Source organism: Sebastes fasciatus, chromosome 23 (genome assembly GCF_043250625.1).
Source record: "Sebastes fasciatus isolate fSebFas1 chromosome 23, fSebFas1.pri, whole genome shotgun sequence".
In the NCBI taxonomy this organism is placed as follows: domain Eukaryota; kingdom Metazoa; phylum Chordata; class Actinopteri; order Perciformes; family Sebastidae; genus Sebastes; species Sebastes fasciatus.
The window spans coordinates 2711110-2737342 of NC_133817.1; the positions used below are offsets into that span (position 1 = coordinate 2711110).

Below are 26233 nucleotides of genomic sequence, written 5' to 3' on the forward strand. Positions count from 1 at the left end.
TTATATACTATATACTTAGGCTATAAACTGTGTTACCTTCATCACAATGATCAAATGTTTTGCAGCTCCAGACAGATTTTTATTTAATTTTGTTTTGCTTAAAATGTCTCTTTTGATAGTAAAAGTTTCTGACCCCTGCTCTAATTTAATGAAATATATTTTGTGCGGTCCTTTTGTAAGAAGAAAAATCAGAACCTAAATAATTTTGCAACTCCATTGGATATGTTTTAATAATAAAAAGCTGTTTTTTTTAAGGGCACTAAACTCTAAGTATTTTCTTTTTCATTTTTGTTTCCTGTTTGTGTCGTTTCTAATCTTGACTTTTAATCAACAGTATTAGTATATACAGGTCTAGTATTATATGATATGATTTTATTGAGAACCAATATATTGTAAATTGATTATTTATTATCTGATATGATTATACCTGGTTTTAGTCTTTAAAACTATTATCTTTTACTACTTGTATTATTTTAAATAACTACTGTCTGACACTCAACATGTGAATTCCCCTTTTTGACCCCGATAAAGAAAAAAGTCTTGTATTTCAATTTCAATTTCAATTTTTGTATTTTAAAATGAAAATCAAATAACCACTCATTTTTTGTATTTTAATATCCGTTTGAGAAAGGAAAATTGAATGAACAAAAGATACACTGACCAATACGAGCTCTTACTTTGTAAATGGCAACTTCCGGTTGCAGAATATGAAAAAACAGGCGTTTTTTTAGTCTTCTAGTGATTTTATTTTTTGTTTTTAGAAATAGAAAATAAAAAATCAACCTGTTTTTTTAAGTTTAGTTCATCACCTTTTTGACCCTGATAAAGAAAAACGTATTGTTTTTCAATATTAATTTTTGTATTTTAAAACGAAAATCAAATAACCACAAATTTTTTGCTTTTTAATATCCGTTTGAGAAAGGAAAATCTAATGACCAAACTGACAACACTGACCGGAGGTGTGTTTTAATTGTCCGGTATTTAATCTGAACAGTGAAGACTTTCTCCGACAAATGAAAACAACAGAGCTGCATTTTTTATTATTATTGCATTTATTTTTTTCTAATTTGTTTTGGAGAAAAACCCAACTGAATGTGGTGCAGCAATTTCTCTTTAATAGAAAACACAAAGTCAAATAGCAAATGAATCATCGTCTTTTAGCCGGTACAGAACAGAAGACGCATCTTATTGTGCTCTGTCCTTGCACATCGAGTGAGACACGTGGTTATCTGCAGAGGAGTAAAACATTCTTCACATTTCTCTGCTTAATCTCCGTGACAAAGACAACAGTGAGAGGGGAGTTGAGACGTTTTTACGAGTTCATGTTATCTTCATCAGTTTGCACCTGGAGGCTGGAAATACAATGTCACAATGAATGAGCATTGAATTCTCATGATTACTCAGACACAATGGAAGAGAAAGCACCCGAACAAGAAAGAAAGTTTATTCAAGTGAGCTTTTAGTATACTTCTTTTAAACTTAGAATAAAAGAGTATTGAGGTGTCTGATGTTAGATGCAGCATATTTATATAGAGGGTTTGTATTAGGAGAGTATATTGGAAGGTTAGTTGTTGTAGGGGCCTTCCTGATTTAGAGCTAGTCAAGGTAAATATATACCAGATGCTAGGTCAGCAGGGTCTTGGGAGTCCCTCTCCTAAAACCATATATGTGGGTCAGAGTTGAAGAGACATATGATGGCTTCGTAAAAGAGGTGTTTCTATTAAAACCATATGTGGAAACTAAGTATTTGACCAAAACAAGCTCGGTATTTAAGGAGCTGTCTGTATACGTTCGAGAGAGTTCTCTCATTATTCGGCTGGAGGCTCTCCAAGTAACGTGTTACTTGTTTACGATACTGAACTTATTGTAATAAATTTGTTATACAACTAAGACAGTGTCGGCGGAGTTTCTCTTCAAACATCTTCAACTGCATCACCACAGAAGATACGACAATATCCTTTCAGATTAAGATAAATTTAACAAAGTTATACTTAAGTATACTTGGCATATACTGACAAGTATACAGAAACGTCTAAGAGACAGGTCGAGCCTTCTTCACACCCCGAGAGGTAAAGTTGCAGAAAAAATAACTTAAAAATATTTTTTTAAATAATTTAATTAGTTAATTCAAATTAAAAATAATACGTACTAAAGTAGTATAATTCATGGTAGTAAGATAGAAACATAAAATTAATTAATTAATTAATTAAATAAATGTGGGAAAAAAAGAAAACAGCATATAGAAAATAATAATTAATAATTAAGTAAATACACTAGAAAGGTTAGATTAAGAATATTCTATATAAGTGATCCTTGGATCCCATATCCTATCATAATACATTTATTTATATAGCACTTCTTAAAACAGATGTTACAAAGTGCTTCATAAGACAATACAAGCAGATAAATAAAGTAAAAGATATGGTAACTGCTAAAACAGAACATCACAGAACATATCAATAATAATAGTGGTAAAATGGTAGGACAAGTTCATAAAACAAATATACAGTATATATACATAAATGTGTATAAGTGTACACATGCGTCCAGAAACGGATGTGTATGTCTATGTGTTTTCAAAAGTTTTTAAAAGTGGATATACAGAGTTAGATGATCGTATCTCTATAGGAAGTGCATAATATCAGGGGGATCCTCATGATTCCACTTGGATGTGATATATCTATTGGCAGCCGTGATTGCCAGGTTAACAAAAACCCATTATCCTCACGGAGGGAAGATTAGTTATCACAGTGGAAAGAGATATTTTCCTTAATTTCCGGGAACATTCTTAGAAAAGTCCTATTAAAGGGACTATTTGTAACTTTCAGAAATGCTTCTTAACAGCGACACCTGTGGCCGTTAAGTCAACGAAAGTCAGCGTCCTGTTTCTCGCGCTTGTGCTCGCTCTACATAGACATGAAGGAGCATCGCTCAACACAGTGAGGAGACACACGTCAGCTAAAAGCACAATATCACTCTATATTTCAGCTACTTGGCAGTAATGTTAGCTGACCAGACCAAGGTCTCTCCATGAATCAATGCTGATCCTAGTGTTGGCTTCTCCTGCATCAGCGCAGGCTTCAGCAGCGGGGCTCCGCAGCGAGAAACTCGCCTCCTTCCGCCCGCACCCGGAGAGAGCAGGAAGACACCGGCACCCGGTCGGTAACAAGACGACAAGGTTTCTCTCTGCGGAGCCCCGTCACTTCACAAGACACGGGAAACCTCTGTTGGTCTGGAGGAGCTGCAGCAGTTATTTCTGCACAAACGTCCACTGAACATTCACTAGATATTCTCAGAGCTAAACTAACTCTTCTGCAGTGTGGAGTGAGCGCGCGTTCACGTCTAGAGGTGGAGCGAGTACGCGAGAACGTGCGCGCTGTTGTGAGTGAAGGCAAACAGGCAGAGGAGCGGGGACGCCGGCCACACGCGTGCGCGCATATGCGAGCACGCATGTGTCCCGACCCGGTACATTTATACGCTTAAAAAGTAACAAACAGTCCCTTTAAGGAAAAACAACGGTAACCTTTCTCACAGTTTCTCCGTCTCCTCTCAGTCTGAATTGTTTTGTTGAACATTTCCCTTCTTCTTGGCCTTGGCTGTCTGAGTGTCCTTCTAGCCTCTCTCCCACGTACTACGGTATGTGAGAAACTACCTCCCCCATCAGCCCTCCAGCTTTTTTATTATCAACATAGTTTTAACATCACAGAGAGTTATTCTCTTGGTGTGTTGTTACGTCCTGAATGAAAGGCCCTTTGCAGTGGAGGTGTGAAAAAGATGGCTTAGGTTTGATAAGCTCACATTCACACCCCTCACCCGCTCCAACCTCACAACCACTAGTTCACAGATGTGTGTGGATTACTTTGCCGTCTCCTCGTCTGTCTGGGCTGGATCCTCACCCACAACGCTCGAACAGTTCAATGAAAACAAGTTAAACTGAAAAACATCATACTAAACCTGTATTCTATTACTGTATTATATCAGTAATCATACTGTGGTATATTTTCAGGTCTGATGCCGGACTGAGAGGCCCCTAATTGTAAACATATGTGAAAGAAGTAGGGCAAAGGCCAGGGGCTGAAAGATAACATGTAGGGAATACCTAAGGCATGAGTTCATATCTTAGCTCAGGGATTGGACGATCTGAACCCAATATATGGGGGTGCGAGGGACCCGAAGTGCAGGACTTTCATATTCGACTGGAGGCCTCCGGACTGCTCGAGACGTCCGTATGACATGTGTGACTTGTTTGTAATAAACTCTATTTACCAGCAAGAACAGTGTCCTCGGAGCTTCCTTCATCATCACTTCAACAGCACGGTCGCAGAAAAGATACGACAATACTAAACATGTAATATAATCCTACTAAACATGTATTATATTACTGTATTATATAAGTAATCACACTAAGCATGTATTATAATTAGACTAAACATGTATTATATTACTGTATTATATAAGTAATCACACTAAGCATGTATTATAATTAGACTAAACATGTATTATATTACTGTATTATATAAGTAATCATACTAAACATGTATTCTATTACTGTATAATATAAGTAATCATACTAAACATGTATTCTATTACTGTATAATATAAGTAATCATACTAAACATGTATTATATTACTGTATAATATAAGTAATCATACTAAACATGTATTATATTAATAGTATTATATAAGTAATCATATTAAACATGTATTATATTACTGTATTATATCAGTAATCATACTAAACATGTAATATAATCCTACTAAACATGTATTATATTACTGTATTATATAAGTAATCACACTAAGCATGTATTATAATTAGACTAAACATGTATTCTATTATTGTATTATATAAGTAATCATACTAAACATGTATTATATTACTGTATTATATCAGTAATCATACTAAACATGTAATATAATCCTACTAAACATGTATTCTATTACTGTATAATATAAGTAATCATACTAAACATGTATTATATTACTGTATAATATAAATAATCATACTAAACATGTATTATATTAATAGTATTATATAAGTAATCATATTAAACATGTATTCTATTACTGTATTATATCAGTAATTATAGTAAACATGTATTCTATTACTGTTTTATATAAGTAATCACACTAAACATGTATTATATTACTGTATTATATAAGTAATTATACTAAACATGTATTATATCAGTAATTATAGTAAACATGTATTCTATTACTGTATTATATCAGTAATTATAGTAAACATGTATTCTATTACTGTATTATATCAGTAATTATAGTAAACATGTATTCTATTACTGTATTATATCAGTAATTATACTAAACATGTATTCTATTACTGTATTATATCAGTAATTATACTAAACATGTATTCTATTACTGTATTATGTAAGTTTTTTTAACTTCTTTTTATTTCCTGTCAACAGGCTCAGTCTGTACGGCACAATCACATGTTTTCATCCACAACAGGGTCATGAGTGTCCTTAGGAGACACTCAGTTACCTTGAGGACCACAAGTCTTAAGAAGTAATAATTCAAATGTCCACAGCTTGTGGTTTAATTATAAATCGTATTTTTATTGTAAGATTAGGCAGAGCAAAGGCATACAGCTCAAAAAGGTAATTCAATTATGATTAGTTCAATGTTAGATTGGTAAAAAATAGAGATTCATAACCCAGTTATAATGATCATGATAAAAAGACTAATAATATAACCTGTTCAATTCAACGTCTGTTTTGAGACGGAGGGAAAGACGGGGTTTGCTGCCGTCGCAGTGTTCCTCTTTTACTGCCAGTTCAGAAACTCCTAAGTCCAAAATCACAAATCAAAGCCCAGCTCGAAGCTGGCGTCCAACCCGTGTTGGCAGCTCAAGCTGAGGAATCATGACCAGTGAATCTGTAATCCTCAGTTGGAAGTGGAAAGGGCAAATTCTCTGTAAAAAATCACAATCTCCTATTTTCTTTCCATGTCACTGAGGACACTTGATCCTTTCTCCGTCAAAATCTAGCTCAGTCCAAAAGCTATTCATCCTAATTACCGAGGCTGATCCATCCTGATGAACAGCCCAGACCGGCTCAGAGACTGTGTGTGAGAGAAAAATGCCCCGATTCTACTTTGTCCTTAGTTTTTATATTTCCAGTTTGGATGTCATTACAACATCATTTCTCAATTCATCCACGGGACATGTGCCTGTAGTCACTTCTCCTTCTGGCTAACAGACATCCTCTGTGTGCCTCAGCTCAGCAAGCTTCACTTCCTCTGTGTCACAAGGCTACCGGTCTCGACTTCTGGTTTTCCCCATCTTCAACTTTATACAGGCTACCATGCACAATAAAGAATCACGTCGCCCAGGGCCCTCTGTTTGGGCCCGAGGCTGCCCGTTCCAGGGCCGAGGGTGTACATATAGGGGACGAGGGAAACACTAAACCAATGTCCAGCGCGCTGTATAACGTTGGATCATTTATATTTATTCACAGTTTCACATCTCACCAGAATCAAGGGTTTATCTGTGTATTGTTCTTCTCCTCTGTTTCCATTCAGAAGAATCCAATCCAATAGGTTACATACGGTTACATACGGTTACATACGGTTACATACGGCACGGCACGGTCAAAAAGTGTTTGTCTCACACACACCTGATCCTAATCATCTGAGAGCTTACGTATATGCGCTTTTCATGTCAAAGATACACTCTGTGACTGGAAAATAAGAGCATGCAGCACATTCCTGCGGACCCGACAGGTGTCTCTCATTGCCATTGAAGTCTATTTCTTTTCTTTTTTTAAGTTATTTTTTGGGGGGCATTTTCCATTTTTTTATTGAGAGGACAGTGGATAGAGTCTTGGAAAGGGGGGAGAGAGAGAGTGGATGCGGAAAGGGCCACAGGCCGGATTCGAACCCGGGCCGCCGCGGTCAGGACCAAGCCTTGATACATGGACACCCCCATTGAAGTCTATTTCAGTTTCTGTGTTGCATTCTTGGTCAACAAACATGCAGTGTGCCTATTTGAGGTCGGGACCTTAAAAGGACTGAAGTGTCAGACAGAGAAGACTATGAGATATAAAGGACTGTGAGAGCACGTACGCAAAGGTCTAAATACTGCTAAAAAAAGAGAGAGACTCGGAGCTCTCAGCCTTGAGGAAAAACTGTCATGGTCATTTTCAAAAGGGGTCCCTTGACCTCTGACCTCCAGATATGTGAATGTAAATGGGTTCTATGGGTACCCACAAGTCTCCCCTTTATAGACATGCCCACTTTATGATAATCACATGCAGTTTGGGGCAAGTCATAGTCAAGTCAGCACACTGACACACTGACAGCTGTTGTTGCCTGTTGGGCTGCAGTTTGCCATGTCATTATTTGACCATATTCTTTATGCTAAATGCAGTACCTGTGAGGGTTTCTGGACAATATCTGTCATTGTTTTGTGTTGTTAATTAATTTCCAATAATTAATATATACATACCATTTGCATAAAGCAGCATATTTATCCACTCACATGTTTATAAGAGTATTAAACACTCCCTTTAAGGTTCATTTTGAACAGGTAAAAAATGATTGAATGATTGAAATGAAACCGATTAATTTGCGATTAATTGTGATTAAATATTTTAATCGATTGTCAAGTCAGCACACTGACAGCTGTTGTTGCCTGTTTGGTTTGCCATGTTAAAGAAATAAAGAAATACATGTTTTTTTTTTTGTTTTTTTTATTAGTATTACTTAATTTTATTTATTTTTTTATTATTACTCTGTATATGGGGTTGGTATGTTTGTGAGTCTGTCTGTAGATGTTACTTTTTTGTTTTTGTTTTTTGTCTGTTTTTTGTGTGTTTGTGAAATTCTAAAAATAAATTAAAGGAAAAAAGGAAAAGAAATAAAGAAAATAAAAAAACTAATTAAAATTTAATTTAATTACATATTTATTTATTTTGAATTTTTTTTTTAATGAGTCATTTATTCATTTATTTTTTGGCAGGTTTGCTTTAGGTTATTTCATAATATTTTCCGACGGGGAGCGGAACTGAAAGTTAAACTTATTTATTCTGTTTTTGTCAAGAACATAGATAAGTTTAATTTCCATGATTATTGGGAGTAGCCTACATTTTATAAATGTGAGTCAAACATAAGGTCATTGTTATTATTACAGGCTATGTTGAAGCTTTGTTGACACATTTTATCCAATCAGAGGCTCTCTTTACAACCAACCAATCAGAGGCTCTCTTTACAACCAACCAATCAGAGGCTCTCTTTACAACCGACCAATCAGAGGCTGCTCTCTCTACAACCGACCAATCAGAGGCTCTCTCTTTACAACCGACCAATCAGAGCTCACGCTGAGCGTCATATAAAAGGATCCGGTCGGCTCCGTCTCTCCTCAGTCACTCTGAGACTCTACCAGGAACTACTTCTAGAGGAACTCAGCAGCAACAGCAAACACTCACAATTCAGAGGAAATAACCACCAGAAACCGGACCAACGGACTTCTATTGATGTTTATTTCAGTTGAGGGTCTTCAGGAGTTGAGTTTTACTCGGTTTTGAGGCGTTGGAGTGCTGAGAAATGAGTTAAAATCAAGTGAAATGCGGATTATAAGGTAAGAAATGTTGAAATATTTTACGCGGTTCCTCCGCCGGATGTTCTGTTAGCAGCTGCATGTTAACCTGTGCACCGCTTTAATCATTAACAAAGGAAGAACTCCAGACCAGGTGGTCAGCAACCTGCAGCTCTTCAGCTCCTCTCCAGTGGAAAGGAATAACTGTTTTTGTGTTTACATTTTCATTTTCATTTATTGTTGTAGGTCTATGGTGCGACGGTAGGACGGAGTATTAGGACCACATTGAGGGAAAAAAAAAAATCTGAAATTTAGAAAATAAAGTCATAATATTATAAAGTAGTCATTTTATGTGAGATTTTCTTTTTTTCTGGTAAACTTCTGACTTTATTCTCGTTATATTATGACTTTATTCTGGAAATCTCAGATGTTTTTTCCCTCATTGTGGCCCTAATAAAGTCATATTATGAGAATAAAGTCATAATATTATAAAATAGTATTTTACGCGTTTTCTTTTTTTCATGTAAAGTTATAACTTTATTTTTGTAATATTACAACTTTATTCTCGTAAATTATGACTTTATTCTCGTAATGTTAAATTTTTTTTCTCGTAAAGTTATGACTTTATTCTCGTAAAGTTATGACTTTTTAATATTTTTGCTACATTTTAATGACATTTTTTTTTTTTTTATTGAGTCATTTAGTTATTTATTCATTATTTTTTTTGGCAGGTTTGCTTTAAGCTATTTAGAATATTTTCCGACGGGAAGCTGAATGACTTTATTCTCGCAATATTCCGACTTTTTTTTCGTAAAGTTATGACTTCTCGTAATGTTTTTTCTTGTAAAGTTATGACTTTATTCTCGTAATATTACGACTTTTTTTTCTTAAAGTTATTACTTTATTCTTGTAATATTGCGACTTTTTTTCTCGTAATATTACGACTTTTTTCTCATAACTTTATTCTGTAAATCTCAGATGTTTTTCCCTCAATGTGGTCCTAATACTCCATAGTACATCTGCTCTTTGGCCCTCACTGCATTAGACTTATATACTATATACTTAGACTATAAACTGTTTTACCTTCATCACAATGATCACATGTTTTGCGGCTCCAGACAGATTTTTTTAGTTTTTGCTTAAAATGGCTCTTTTGATAGTGAAGGTTGCAGAGCCCTGCTCTAGAGTCTATTTGATAGTTATTTGTTTGATAACCTTGAAAGTAAAATTAAGCTTTGCTCTCGGCTTCCTGACTCATTAAAAAAAGAGAGAGAGCTCGCGAGGGCAAGCGGTAATGTTTCATCCACAGTTGGTACTGTGAATGAAAGAAAAGTTATTTTCTCATTGTTTCATGGCGGTTATGTTCTAAAGCACAAATAAATAATAGGGACAGTGCAGTATGTTGCATCTGTGTAATATTGGGCTATTGTCTGTGCAATGTGGGAAACACGGTAGACGGTACAATACCTGGGTGCAATACCTGCCATGGGGTGTGTGATGGTATGTGCCATTGTGTATGTGGACTGTGTATGTGTTGAAATATCTGTTTCTGTGAAACTGTTTCCCTGTCTTATGTGGAATCTTTTATCATTCTTGTTGTTGTTTTTATTTAGTGTTTGTAACTGCAGTTGGACGGAGTCCAGGAAAGATTTCAAGGGACAATAAAAGTATATCTTATCTTATCTTATAACACTCAACAGTTGCTTTACTGTGGAGACAGACATTCTCTCTCGTTTCATTTTCTTCCTCTGCATTTCATTCTTTACATCCAACATAAATATATGTAGCAGTAAAATATCGGGAGTAAAAGTCCCAAGAACCTTTGGTGGAAACCCGGCTTTAGAGGGACAGCTCAGGTTAGATGGCTAGGAGACAAAGCGAGAGAGGTGAGACAGAGATGGTTTGGACTAGGGGTGGAACGGTTCACAAAATTCACGGTTCGGTTCATATCACGGTTTCTAGGGTCACGGTTTTTGGTTCGGTTTGGTACATTTATGGTACAGCGAGGAGGTCAATTTATGATTTCAACATGCTTTTCATTTATTTGGCAAAAATAAGTTAACAAATGTTTGCCTAAACAAAAGTTTGGCTTATATAAATAACATAAAAACTTCTTCATTGGCAAATCTTAATGGAAAGAATAGGTCTTCTACAGTAATATTGTTTACGATCGAGCGTGGTCGTATATGCAGTGATAAACACTCTTATAGCATTAGATATTACGATGGCACGGTGTGAATCTGCAGTGGGTGTCTGCCAGAACACTGTGGGGGAATGGACTCTCCGTCCAGTCTGCTTTTGTTTCACTCCACTAATCGACACATTCGGGTGATGATGTCGTAAATTAAATGTTTAACGTGTCCACATATAAACCCGACTTCAGTTGAACAGTGTCAGCGTGCAGTTTAACACAAATTGTTGTCAGTTTAGCTCGACTATCATGAGCTACTGGGCGCTACAGCGCTGCTACCATTCTTGGTGCGCTGCCAATACTTTCCGGGTAAAGCTCACGCTCCAGAGTTTCTGTTCCGTTGTGCAAGTAGTAGACATAAACAGATGTTTGGGTAACGGCGTACCGAAAGGATGTCGCGGACCGAACCGAACGTCCTGTACCGAACAGTTCGGGTCAAATACACGTACCGTTCCCACCCCTAGTTTGGACATGTGCAAAGGAGAGATGCTGGGTATATCAGGAGAAGGATGCTGAAGATGGAATTGCTTGTTAACAGCGACACCTGTGGCCGTTAAGTCAATGACAGTCAGCGTCCTGTTGCTTGTGCTTGTACTTGTACAGTACCTTTTTAAAATGTGATTTTGAAAATACCAAAGCATTAAAACGTTACTGAGAAATTATTTAAAAAGTATTGTACTCCCCAACACTGTGCACACAATCTACAGTTTACAAGTACAAAGACATAACAAGGCAGCCAAACACACTTCCTTGCAATGCCTGTCTAAACACTTGAATTTACCTCCTGAGCGGTGTTCAAATTTAGGTTCAGGAACTCTGCCCAAAAGAGGGGGTTATGGGTCGTTGGGATCCTGCAGTGGAAAAGGTCTGTGTTGTAGTAAATGTGACACCAACAAACCACTAATTTTGCTTTTATTTGTTTCCTAGACCTGAGAAGCGAACTGAAGTGATCACTTGAAAGATAGCTCTACATGAGATGCAATCTGGATTTCCACGCAGCCAAGAAGGGGCCTATTCTGCATTCCAGCACTGGAGAAACGTTGCTCTCCCATCACCTGAGGACATCAACGTTACACTTGTACCAGTAGTTCACCCTGAAAATGAAATACAAAACAACATGGTAGTCACTCAATATCTCGGGGAGCTTAGAGTGGCTTACAGTCCAGCTCAGTTGCACCAAGGCTATGGACAATCACAACAGAATCTCCAGGGACTCCAACACCAAAAGGAGTCACAGGCAAGCGTAGTAAGCACTGGATTCCACCGCCCAATACCCAAAGATAGTGCATGCACTTCTCGGAACAGTCGCCACCAAGACGGTAATGCTGACTTTTATTCATCAACACAAGTCTCTGCAGAGCCCAGCAGTTATCTTGGGACATTGGCTTATGAGAACTCTGTAAGACAATCCGTTAACAACCGTGGACATCAAATGGAAGATTCCATGCAAAATTTTGGTAGACATTTCCTGAAAAGATCAAATTTAGAGAATAATACTGGACTGCAGCAAAGACGGCATTTGAATTGTGCCTCATTAGCCTGTACCAGTTCTGCAGCACTTCAGGGAGTCGCAGCAAAGACATTTCCTTTACAGGATCAGTGTTCTTCTGTGACTGTGAGCAAAAAGCAGGCATCTAACCCACTGTTGGTGGCCTTACTGAATGGAAATCCTTCAGATTCCAAATCCTTTACCACCCCGTCTTTTCTGTCAGAGGAAACTAATGGCAAAGGTCAGCAAGTCAAAGGTTCACAAGCTGCTCTAAACTGTAGACTGACTAGAACACAAAACCCAGATCATTCAAGAGGAACTCCTTCCAGCCCCCATCAGCAGCAGGTCTTCCCTCCGTCTCTCAGCAGTCAGTCATCCACACACAAAGTCTTGCCAGTTGGAGAGACGGAACCACCTACAGATGCAGAAATATATGACTTTATTGAACGAAAGATCGCATATTTTATGACTGTTTTAACTCAGAAAGAGAGAAATTATGAACATAATGCGTGGGACGGGGACTCCACACTGCAGTCTGACGACACCATGCAAAACAGTATTGCCCATCTCCCCACAACCTCTGCCTTTGACAAAGATGTGGAGAGGCAAAGTCTCAACTGTGCTGTGATTGAGGAGTGCACTGCAGCAGTTGGACAAGCACTTGAAGAGGACTGTTCAAAGGACACCAAAGCAAACGCTGAGTTAATGCCCAAGTTTAAAGAGACAGATGATTGTGTTACATATGCATCAATGAAACATTCAACAGGTACACTAGTCTCTGCTGTAGGCAACTCAAAACATGCTTGTGAAAGTGAATTTGTTAAGAAGAGTGCATCTGTAGATTTCGATTTGACCGTAAAAAAAAACTTGGACGCAACTATGCCTGCAAATGGCTATTGCAAACTTGTTTATTCCGATGACTGTGGCAAATCTTTTGAACTTGCATCACTCATTGAAAATCAAGACGCAAATACAAAAAAGAGGAAAAATGTTGACGAACATTGCGGTGTGACCTGTGAGGAAGCAATTCCTTATTCCGAGCTAGATTCACCAGTTGATAAAATTCAGATTCATAATATAGTATCAATTGCTGCAAACCAAAGTGAATGGCTGAGCGACCAAACAAGTGATGAAGGTGCGAGGGAGGATGCAGGCTCTGTGCATTCACAAACTGATTTATGCATAGCACTTTATGAAAACAAAGTCAAAGAGCATGCCACTCAATCTGAAAGAGAGGGCGAGGAAGCACGACCAAAATATGAGGACATTTCGGACGATGACCCGTCACAGCTGATCACAACCGTCGCAAACACAGAGCATGGAGGATTAAGCATTCCAGCATGGATTAAAGACTCACAGTATGAAGATGTAAGTGACGCTTACAATCCAAAGAATGAATATATGACTGTGGAGACGTCTCAAGTACCTGAACCCAGAGATGAGCAGTCACCACTTGAAAATGAAGGCTATGGACATGTGCAGGGTCAGGCTCAGATTAAAACAGAAATCCTTACAGATGAGGAAGCGATTCCAAAGCAGCAGGTTTCACTAAAGACAGAAACACTTGAAATAGCACAGCATTGTTCTTCATGTTTTGTTGAACCTGATTACGGTTTTGAAGATCTATCAAATCCTAAATGTAACCGTGAAACACAAACAAACCACTCTGTTTCAAATATTCCCTCCTTTGTTTTGAAAGCTGAAGATGAGACTGATGATGAGATGGATTATGACTGTTTAGATATAAGCGTGTTAGACCTTAAATTTGAACCAGAAGATGAAGACCAGGATAGCCTAGAAAAAAGTGTGCTAGAAGTTGGGGAAACAGAAGACGAAGAAAGACAGTGTGACACAAGTCCAACACCTCCGAAACCAGTACTAGCTTTTGATTTTCCCCAGCTGCCAGTGTACGACACAAAAGAGAGCTTTATACAAGCTGTGACATGTAGATTTGAGGTGGCATCAGGCGAGAGCACACCTGAACATGAAATGGTCTCTGAGGAAGCTCAGAACAGGAGACAGTCTGTAGACAGCTGTGTAACTGAAGACAGTTGTGATTACTCATCTGCATCGGAACACAACTATTTGACAGTGTCCAGGAAGATGTTGAAGAAGAGGTCAGCACCTCGGCCATCCGAGACTGATGTATCCGCGTCTGAAAAAGAGGGCGAAGGCGATGAGGTTGCAAATGCGCAAAAAGGTCAAACCAGGAGCTTCGACAAGTCTGGCTGTATGCAAAAACTCAGACGACTGATTGAAGCCAGAGCTGGCTGCTCTAAGCATGTTCAACCCGAGACCAATGGACAACAGATTTCAACAAAGGATGATGTAATAGTCATAGTTTCTGACACAGAGGATGAAGGTGATCACTACTGCAAAAAGGCAAAAAGGAAGAGAAAAGAAAAAAGAATCTTGTTCTCTTCAGCCTCAGAGGACAGTGGAGATGCCCCATGTAGTCAACAAAAGAGACATTCGCCTGGAACTGTGGGCCGTCAGTGTGGAACTGTTAAAGAAAAGCTTCCAGAAAACAGACTGCCATCTGCAGACTCATCAGCACCTCAGCACCGATCTAACCATGATACACCGACTGAAGAAATGCTGCAGGATGCAAGCTCTGACCTGTCACACAGTGCAGGACAGATTAAAACCAAAGCTGCCTCTGAGCATGTTGAAGGTGTAATAAATGTTGACTCTGACACCGAGGATGACATTGACCAAAAATACAAAAAGCCAAGAAGGATGAGATTTTTCTCTTCAGATTCGGACAGTGACGATGCCCCGTGTGTTGAACCTGAAACCAGACTGTCTTCTGCAGACTCATCACTGCCACAGCGCCAGTCTAAACTTCATGATACACAGTTAAAAGACGTGATGCCGGATGCATGCTCTGACCTGTCGCACAATAGAAAAAAGAGTGGACTGCCGATTGAAGCTAAAAGTGGCTCTGCCCATGTTCGACACAAGGCCGACAGACAAACGGCATCAAAAAAAAGAGTAGTTTTCCACGATTCTGTGGTTAAAGAAGGCCATTTCAGCAAAAAGGAGGAAGATAAAAAAGGAATCTCATCAGGATCAGGGGACAGTAGTGGTGATTTATTTGCCACAAAAAGCAGACGATCAACTGAAACTGTGAACCGTCTTTGTGGAACTGCTAACAAAAAGCCTAAAAGAAAAAGACTGTCATCTGAAGACTCGCCAGAGCAGCAGCCCCGGTCTTTGGACATGGAGGTACACTCCACTTTGGGTTCTAATCCTGTGATTCCTCGCTATATTGTGAAGCCTTCTCCATCCAATACATCCTTGATACTTTTAAAAGAACCTAGAGTCCACAGGCAGGGTAAAGATGGAACTCGGTCTTCACAGACCTCCACAGCATCCAGCAAAAAGACTGACTCCCGTGAAAAGAATAAAGCCCCATTGCACAGAAATAAACCTGTAAATGATCGACACCATGCAACAAAGCATAACGTTCAGGCAAACGTACCAAAACCCAGAATATCAAGACAACATTCCTCACATAGGCAGGAAGGCCCATCCACCTCCTTCAGTAGCTTGTCTTCCACAAGCTCAGCTTCCTCAAGAGGTTTGTCTCCGTCTGGAGAAACCTCTGCCTCCTCTAGTCTTCCTTTATCTAAGCAGAGCACATCTATTCCCGGACAATATTTGCCTTTGTCCAAACTACAGCGGTCTCACTCTTATGGCAGCCCCTCAACATCATCTTCTGCAACCATGCCATTATCGGCAAAGGAACAACTGAACAAAGACTGGAAGGACAGCTTTTTCCCAACCAAGAGGGACAAAAAACACAGCGTGAGGATAGAGGAGGACTTCAAAGCCACAAATGATACGTTGTGGGAAGTTAGACCAGGACCTAGTCCCCACGACAAGACACCCAGACAGAGGCACAAGTCTGAACCCCCCCTGTTGAAGAAGATCAAGATTGTTGCCTTACAGAGGACAAAGGACATAAATCGGGATGCCCCAAAACAAAGTGTGTTCTTTTTGAAGTTTCTACAATGTATTTTTAATTGTCCTTAATGTGTCTAATTAGAATGCATGTTCCTAATACTTATTCTTCGTATAGGATGCGCTGTCGGTGAAGGTTACAAGTGGTCAAAGAAGCCAACAGTGGCAATGCCAACAAAAGGTGATACTTCACATTTCCCTAACATGGTTTTCTCCATGCATAATAACAATTATTTTACAGCTGAACAAGGCACTATGCAATGTCATCAGGTTCTCCAGTTTCTGAGATACAGGTGTAATGCTTTTTTCTGTTGTTTCCTGCTATTTGTCATTGTAGGTTCCAGCAGGGAAGGGAAGAAGTGTAGATCCCCTCCAAGACCCCATCGGTGAGAAAAGGATGCCACTGTCTACGAATCAGTCCAGTTTGTTTCACTCCCAAAGGGACAGGTGGTTGCTGCTGATTCTATCTTTTGATTTTCCAAAAACATGTTCTGCATGTTAACTCTCTGTTAATATGCATACTGTGAATATTTTATATTATATGTTACCAGCTGTTTGTGGTAACGCCATTGAATGTTTTGGATGTGTTCTTTTACCAGCTACCTCAATATGTATGTAAATTCAGTGTTAAGTTGTTAAATCTTTTTGCTCTTTCTAAACTTGAAACTTTTCAGTTATTTCAGATCTTTTTTATACATATATACTTTTTTATTTTTTTGTTCTTTGAAAGCTCAGCTGATTGCACTATTCCTATGGATAATGTTGTGTCTCTTTTTATAACATCAATGTGAAAATGCATAAAAAATCTTAAATGGATCTAGTGCTGTTTGTCTTGTGTGCTTTTCTATTTTCACCACTCGAGGGAGACATTGTTATATATATATATATTACACAAACAGTTCTCCATTTAAAATGATAAACACCAGTTCCTGTGTTTAACCATATATATTGTAACCTGACACATTCTATTCTATTCTATTATCTGATTAGGAACAGCAGTGGCAGTAGCTATGTTTATTACCACTTTAGACATGGTTACATGTTAAATTGTCCGCTTTACAATTTTGCCTCCATAGTATTGAGATGGTGTACATTTCAACAGCTCTGAGAGCAGAAACTGGTGTCTATCAGTGGAGCCTTAAAGGTCCCATATTGTAAAAAGTGAGATTTTCACGTCTTTTATATTATAAAGCAGGTTTGAGTGATATATAAATACTGTGAAAGTATCGGAACGCTTAATCCAAAGAGAAATACACACAGCCCGTATTCAGAAACTGAGCTTTTGAAACAAGCCGTTAGCCATTTCTGTCCATTGGTGATGTCACAAATCTACAATATTTAGACCATTTCACAGTTTTAAACCTAAACATACTAAATGTGTCCCAGTTTATTTTCTGTTGCAGTGTATGTAAATGACATCAGCTGACAGGATGTAAACATGGACCCAAGCTGTTGCCTAGCAACGCAATTCTGTTGCAATTCCATTGAAATGCACTAAAAGGGAGCGTTTCAGACAGGGTAAATACTAGTGATGTTACGTGCTGTGCCGAGGCTTCGGAGCATGTGTCGAGTAATCCAGGAAGTTTTCCGCGATGCGTGTATCGAGGCTTGTATCGTTTTAGACCAATGACGTCATTGATGACATCCGAAGCCTCACTGCCCGGCCGTACCGCCCACTGGTTCATGAAGTGTTTCAGATCTTCACTGGTTCAACCAATGCCGCTTTCCAGAAGTGACACAGAACACTAATATTAACCCTCCTGCAATTATTATATTATATTACACTCCACTACAATACAATTATTAACTTAGGATTGGTTTGCACACATAAGATGAACTACTCACAAAACAATTACAGTTTATTATACATGTATCTTATATACTCATAATATACTTACTAAATAGACATTTTATTAAATATGATATATATATGTATATATATAAATTGATTACATGGTAATAGATTTTTTTTCATTGTTTATAGTCATTCCCAAAAGCCTTTACTGGCGCAAAATACAGTATATCACAGATCTGTGTTCCCAGTAGGCCACAACCAGCACTGATCCCAGTAGAGCACTTACACTTACACACCAAAAACTGACAAACTGACAATAACCTGATATTTTCAGGTGGATTTTCATTTAATTCTCACTGTGCAATATCATTTTCCACTTGTGCAATTTTGTTAATAGTCTGTTTATTGCCAATACTGTATAGACTCCTATTTTTATACTTCCAATCTTTATACTTGGTTCATATTTTGTTACACTTTGTTTAGCTCTTTTTTACTGTGTTAGCTGATGCATCTTGTTTCTTGCACTATCCCCTTTGCTGCTGTACACTGCAAAGGTCCCCACTGCGGGACTAATAAAGGAATATCTTATCTTATCACATGGTTAAGATCATATTTGTCTGTTTTACACTCTTTGACCACCAGGTGGTTTCGTGAGCACATGAAGCCTCGAGCAATGAACCCTTTTCCGAACCAATTTGCTGGAAAGCTTCAAAGCTTCATGAGGCTTCATCTCGCCATCACTAGTAAATACAGATACAGAAGAGTATTGTGTATTTCAGTCTGTGGTGTGGATTTGTGGAATGGGTTAGGTGATGGGTTGAAGCGAAGCACAAATATAAACCAATTTAAAAAGCTATACAAAAAAGATATTTTTGGGAGGTATATGGATGAGGAAGAGTTGTGATAAGGGTCTGTTTATATTTATTTTTTAACTCCAAATCGATATGAGGGTTAGAAATAAACTTGGGATGCTGTTCATATATTTAATTTGGGATGTAAATAAATCTGGGATAGTTTATATATTATATTATCATTCTATGATATAGGAATATATAATATATGAGAAGTGAGAAAGGGGTATAGGGAAATAAAAGTTTTACTTCTACCTACTCCTTTTCAGACACTATTACTCTTGTTTTGTTTGTTATTATTTTGTTTCTGTTTTTATTTATTTTTATGTTTGAAATAAAGTCATTCATTCATTCAGATATATTTATTTTATGTGATATATATATATATATATATATATATATATATAAGTAAATAAGTATATAAATGAATGAATGTGAATGAATAAATAAATAAATAAATAAATAAACTTCAGCTCGCAGCCGAAACAAAACAAAACAAAAAACAAACAAATCACTGCCCTTTCGCTACATGATGACGTAGGGCCGCGCATTGATATGCGGCCTCAGCTGCGTTTAATTGTCTAAATAATTCGGTCGTGACCGTTGGTCAGTTAGGAGAACAAACCGATGTAAATCATCACTTTTTATCTTATAATTACAACAAATAAACACGTTACATTTGTCCATCTGTGTGTGTTCAGTGATCCTCAGTGAACTAGGCTGTGAATGGACCGAGTGGAGGACTAAATGGACCGAGTGGACCGAGTGGAGGACTAGATTTGAATATCCCGCTCTGGCAGCCTACTCACTCACTGCTCCGACGGAGGAGGAGACTCAACAATACTCCGCCGTCATCTAGATCCAGCTCAGTGTGTCAGCGAGCTGCTGACTAGAGTCACTGAGAGCGAACTGATACCACTAAAACAACATTTAACAAGCAAATACCAAGCTTTCATTCACTGCTACTAACCCACACAGGAGAAGAAGCAGTGTCGAGCATTTTTATCCAGTTTTCTCCTCTTTTTTTCCTCCATGGAGTCGTGTTTCTTGGAGAACTAGAGAGCGGGCAGAGCTGCTCACTGACGCCGGGATGAGTGTGAGCACGGCGGGCAGCGGAGCGGGCAGCACCGCGGGATCCTGCCGGTTCGCTCACTACTTCGCTATCTGCGGGATAGACACAGAAACTGGACTGGAACCGGACGAACTAGCAGGTAAGACCTCTGTTCTGTGACTTATTGTTGTTGTTTTGAAGAAAATTAAGATATTATAGAAGAATTGTTGACTATAAATACCCTCCACCACTAACATAAACACATTATAGACACAACAACAACACACAGCTGTAAGTCATCACAAGTCACCATCACCCTATTAAACACCATCCTTTTATCCATCATTCTTTTACTTCTATCTATATACCTATTTTTAATTATTTTACTTTATTTTCTTATTCTCTTTTTTTTTCTTTGAATGTTGGCTTTTTCTTTATTTTCTTTATTTTCTTTATTTTATTTCTTTATTTCTTTATTTTTTATTTTTTTTCTCCATTTTGTTTTATCCATATTTAATTTAATTTAATTTAATTTTGTTATGAGGAAAGGAAAGAAAAGAAAGAAGAAAAAAAGTGTATATATATATATATATATATATATATATATATATATATATATATACAGTGTGTGTGTATATATATATATGTGTATATATATATATGTATATATATATATATATATATGTATATATATATGTGTATATATATATATATATATACTGTCATACTGTGGCAGGTAAGAATTACACATTATAGGCAAAAACACCCACAACAAGACAAAGCTGTAAGTCATCACCACAAGTCACCATCACCCTATTAAACACCATCCTTTATCCATCATTCTTTTACTTCTATCTATATACCTATTTATATTTATTTTACTTTATTTTATCTTATTCTTTTTTAATCTTGCGTTTAATTGGATTTGCACTCTGACTGACAGCCAGCCACCCCCACCACACTGTACACAGTCACAGGATATTGATCTTTACCCTGTTATGTTGGATTTATTTTATTTATTTATTTTTTCTCCATTTTGTTTTCTCCATATTTAATTTAATTTAATGTTGTTATGAGGAAGGGAAAGAAAAGAAAGAAGAAGAAGAAAAAAATAAAATAAAATAAAATATATTTATAAAAAAACAAAAAACTCCTCAACACCAACTTCCATCTCCTCTCTCATCCCTCCAATGATTCTATGGATAGAAAAGGCATAAGCCCTGAGCTATCAAACCAGGCTCACAAATTTACGATTTACGACGATCACCACAAGTGGCTCTATAAACCACCAAATACCTAATTAATGGTTTCCTTTACATATTATATAGTTGCACTCAGGGAATGAAATTAGCACCAGCCACCTGCCAAATAACAGGGTCAATGTTGGCTGTGACATGTAACAATGTCAGGTCACCTGCCACCATGGCAGATGGGTTTCCTTATAATAAGAAATATTATATTAAGAATATTTGAGCTAAATAAAATGATTGGACGGGCTTACAGTCCTGCGACAGCTACAGATGCTGGATTTTATTCTTTTTTTTGACAGAGCATTTGATTTATTGATTGCTGTCGGGGTGTAATGAGAATTTCAACAAATATAATAAAACATGTTTTTGAAGAGTATTATATATAGCTTTAGGTTATGTGATATATTCCATATTTCTACTGTCTTAACAAATCTAAAGCATTCTACATAGAGTTCAAAAGTGTCAGACAAAAGTATTGAGTGCCTGGTAGAAATTTTCCTCACCTGCCCTGGTTGCATACTGCATATTAACAACAGCATGCAGAGTTAAAACAGGTTTGTTTGTCTCTGCTGAGGAGCCATTGATGAGCTTCTTCTTCTTGTGTTGCAGCATGTTTTTTAAACGTTATATAATCTGATTTAAGCTTCCTGTGCTGCTCCAAAACCCGTCAAATTGAAACTACTCTTCATACCTGTACTGTAGTTTTTTTTACTCACTGGGTTTTTTCCTTATCTTTGGTTACATGTTGTGCAACAAACAGTCTCCTAGCACCGATTTTTGTGATGAAATAAGTGAAAGCAGAGATGCATTTAAGGCTGCCACAAGTGTGGTTTGAGGTGGTGATGCTGCCTCCACAGCAGGTGGAGAAGGATTTTATTAACAAAAGCTTTGATTAAAGCTGCAGTAGGCAGAATGTTTTTGGCATCAATGGGCAAAAAATTCCATAATAACCTTTCAGCATATTGTAAATCAAGTGTTCTGAGAGACTTCTGCACCTCCTCATGGCTCTTTTTTCAGTCTTTAAAGGTCCCATATTATAAAAAGTAAGATTTGTATGTCTTTTATATTATAAAGCAGGTTTAAGTGCTTTATAAATACTGTTAAACTATCAAAACGCTCAATATACGGAGAAATACACACAGCCCGTATTCAGAAATTTTGCGTTTGAAACAAGCTGTCAGGATTTCTGTCCATTTGTGATGTCACAAATACACAATCTTTACACAATTAAATAAACGTAAACATTCTTAAATGTGTCCCAGCTTATTTCCTGTTGCAGTGTATGTAAATATCATCAGCTGACAGGAAGTAAACATGGACCCAAACTGTTGCCTAGCAACGCAATTCCGTTGAAATGCATTAAAACGGAGCGTTTCAGACAGAGGATGAATACAGGTATATTCAGGCAGACAGTATGAGGAAAATAAAGTTTTTTTTTGTACATTGCAGCATGTAAACATGTTCTAGTAGAAATACAAACATGAACCTGAAAATGAGCACGATATGGGACCTTTAATACCTCTATATATGATAGTAGGACTCCTGTTGTGTATATTCATAGGGAACCCTCTTCCTCCTCTGGCCATACAGCTATGGTGTTGTTTACTCCGCCACCAGATACCTTCACTCATTGGCTCAGTTACTGTTATCTCACGCTTTACCCTCTGGATGTGGTTCTTTCTAACAGCGCGGAGGGCTGCATGCTTTGTTGCTGCAGGTGTTGCATCACAGTCAGATCGCTTAGTTTCTGTCTACAGGCCAAAGTTCAGAACAGTAAAGTCTATTGTGTCGAAAGTGAGCTGTGATTGCACATTTTCAGACTGATGTCAAGTGGACTTGTGTTAAAGAAATGTGCGTATGTATGTGTGTGCGTGTGCAGGCATGTGTCTGTTGCCCTCAGGCTGTTCTGTAGTGAGTCTCTGAGGAGACACTGATAAGCCTCCACCATACTGAGTCCATATGCCCTCGCTGTCTGCTCCGATAACACCAATCAGACCAACTTGTTGAGCATCTGGTGTGTAACTGATTATAGTCAAAGGTGAACTCTTTAAAATGTCTTGTTTTTGTCCAGCAAGCAGTCCAAAAATCCCCAAAAGTGTACAACTGTAAAAGACAAAAGAAAACCACCAAATCCTCACATTGAAGAAGAAGTGGAGGATTTAGGTATTTTGTTTTTCCTTGCATGCATCAAAATAGTTGCTGATTAATTTTTATGTTGATTGATTAATCAACTAATCGTTGCAGCTCCAGGTTATCACATTTTTTATGATGTATGCTACAGACAGAGCTGGTAGTGATTGAGATATCTATCTTTCTATCTATCTATCTATCCATTATCCACATAACGTGTTGATGATGTCATTATTGTTGTAATTGATGAGATCATGTGAAGTGACACATCTTTAAGGGGGGGGCTGTTCTCGCCTCAGCTGCTACACAGAATTATTACTATCTTTGCTGCTCTTGGTGTGAAAGTATCTATTCTATATCTATCTATATATATCTATATAAAAATACAGCTACATGGGTTAGCACGCATGCACATATACACATGCCTGGAGGTGACCTGACATGTGAAGACGGACGATGGTGCGTGCCCGTGTAAATGATATTGCTATATCTCTGCGCTGATTGGTTTGATCCAGCTCCTGTTGGGAGGCGGCAGAAATATCTGCACCGGTGAACAAACCTTGTGCACATTCGCCCCTTGTGTGCAACCCCGGGGGCTTTTTAATGCAAGCCCACAAACCGATGCTGTCAAGAGGCACATCACTGCAGTTTGATGGACGTTGACGCATCAGGGACACCGCTGTCCTGTTAGCGAGGCAGTAAGGTGGCCTGTATCACGTGTCTGGTGTGTGACATGTCGCACCAGGAAAGCAACAGTGTATGTTCCACCAGCTGATCCATGTACATGTTAACAGAATACTGAGGAACAACATGAACGTGAGTTTTACATAAATCAGGCATTAGTAGGGCATTATATCCCCCTCTCCTTCATTCACCCCCATTTCTTTATCCTCTGCCTCAGCTTGCCTCCACCCTCCTACACTTCATTAGAGATCATTTACAATTCTGATCAGGCCTGTTGCCGTCCTCCCCCCATGATGCACATCATCCGGACGACACTAACTCTGCTGTGATTGATATCAACATGTTGCCTTCGGCGCTCCATAAACCTCTTTTCTTCTGGCTACATCCCAGCACCCCGACATGTTCTTGTACCCGGAGTATGAGGCTGCCATAATTGTGGTGACCCACATTGAGTTCTACGCCATGGCTTATTTTAGGCTGTGATTCCCCTCCTCCCTGCTCTTTTGTGTGGCACTGTGGCCTTATTTCCCTCAGCCCATTGTTCCAGTCAGAGGACCAGACTTCCTGTAGACCTGCCTCGGGCTTCTCCGTGGTTTATGTTGCCTCCTCTCTCTGTCTGTGTGTGAGTCTATACAGTATTTAACCCTGTTATAGATCCTGAGCTCAGGCTGGAATGCTAATAAAGCTGGTTTAATTCTTCTCATAACTAGCCACTCCATCACCCACCCACCCCATTCCCTATGCCGTTGAGCCCGAGCGGTATAAATACACCCCGGCTGGCATCGAGAGCCTGAAATAGAGACTGCATTCTAACACCAGATGCATTTTAGGGTCGGCAGCAGCATTGTGCAGTGGAAAGGTGAGAGGAATAGCGGAGAGCTAATTTGGGGAGATGTTTGGCGTGCCGGCTGCTAGATGGAGATATGCTGCCACAGTGTGACACATGTGCACCACTTTTCCATGTTCTACCCGTTCCAGGGAGGCGGCGGTCATCCAGCCCCGTGCAGCTGCTGGAGTGCTGATTGCACACCACTTCTACCAGTCATAAAGTCAACCAGACTTACTAGTGAGCATGATGGTTGCAGTCCAACAACAAACCTTCGTATCTCTTCTAGTCGTAGGTTTCTGTGTTCCACTTTGTTTCTTTAAATGGAGGACTAAGTAAAGAGTTATTACTGTTGTCAGGATTCCTAACTAAAGACTTAAAACGCCGGCTCACAGCTCAAGTTGAACCTTCGACATTCTGCAGCAGCCGAGAAGATCTGAACACGAAACGACTCGTATACATTTAAATTTGACCTTTGACTCATGTAAACATCTTATTACTTTCTATAGGGAGAATCAATCTGTCCAGTTATCACACACACACCTGACCAGAGGCTGCATTTCTGTGCAGGTCAAAGGTCACCAGACGAGCAGTAACGTGGATGTTTGGTTTAAAACAAAAACATAAAAACGATTAAATGTTTTCCTCCCCTCTGGTCGATCACTTCAGTCTCAGTAATCAGTTTTTTTTTGTCTAAACAGATAAAAGTTGAGCAGCATTTGAAACATGTCCACGATTTGCCTGTATCGGTACTGATGTGCATGCATGAACAAACACACAGATGTATAATACATACTACACACACACACAGTGGAGGCTGGGATGATGGAAACGACAACAGATTCTCAGTTTCAGTTCTCAGATGATCCAGTCCGTCAGGTGTTCAACTTGCCACCACTTGTCATTTTTGGCTCCTCCTCCTGTCTGTCCTTCGTCGTCTTCCTCCTCCTCCTCCTCCATGTAATCCCTCTCTTCTCCTTTCATGTCCTCCTCTTGTGTCTCCATGCTTAACACCTCCCCCTCCTCACACCTGAATGTCACCCACTACACCAGTGATCCCCTACTTTGCTCCGACAGACGTGCCGTCCATAACTGTGATGTGAATGAGTTGATATCACCTCTGCAGGGGAGAACTGGTCGGGCTGGTTTAAAGCTCAGGGATTTACAACCACCTCCGGCTCCCTAGCCAGGTGTCGATAACTCCCTGTAGAGCCGTAGAGGTTTCCTCTCTTCCCTACAAGTTTCAGCATGTCTATTTCAAGGTGAAAGTCTTTTTATGAGAGCTAGTCTTCAGGCAAGCCTTTGTGTAAAGGCTTCGACTTTTTTTTACCCGGCCTGTTAATTATATAGTTAATGTCCATGTTCTACTTCAGTTACAATGTCAAGTACATTTTTTCTGACCGATAGCCGACCCTCGTTAACTGACAACCTTACATGTGGGGG

At 38.6% G+C, this 26233-nt stretch overlaps 1 protein-coding gene and 1 long non-coding RNA gene across 7 annotated transcripts in view; both read left to right on the forward strand.

Annotated features, from left to right (window-relative positions):
* Window positions 1-8381: 8381 nt before the first annotated feature.
* On the forward strand, window positions 8382-19360 carry LOC141761604 (uncharacterized). The gene is made up of 5 exons (XR_012592610.1): window positions 8382-8599; window positions 11676-16228; window positions 16322-16384; window positions 16541-17721; window positions 18743-19360. It is a non-coding gene; the product is annotated as an uncharacterized LOC141761604 (long non-coding RNA).
* A 357-nt stretch (window positions 19361-19717) lies between these two features.
* The window catches only part of dennd5b (DENN/MADD domain containing 5B), a 57975-nt gene continuing 51459 nt past the window's right edge, over window positions 19718-26233 (forward strand). For 3 of the 6 annotated variants that reach the window (XM_074625038.1, XM_074625040.1, XM_074625041.1), the window contains exon 1: window positions 19797-20060. In XM_074625038.1, the coding sequence (XP_074481139.1) occupies window positions 19940-20060 (121 nt within the window). In that variant the 5' untranslated portion in view covers window positions 19797-19939. Of the gene's footprint in view, window positions 20061-26233 lie in introns of all 6 variants that reach the window. The other 3 variants (XM_074625039.1, XM_074625042.1, XM_074625043.1) reach the window with 2 other exon arrangements.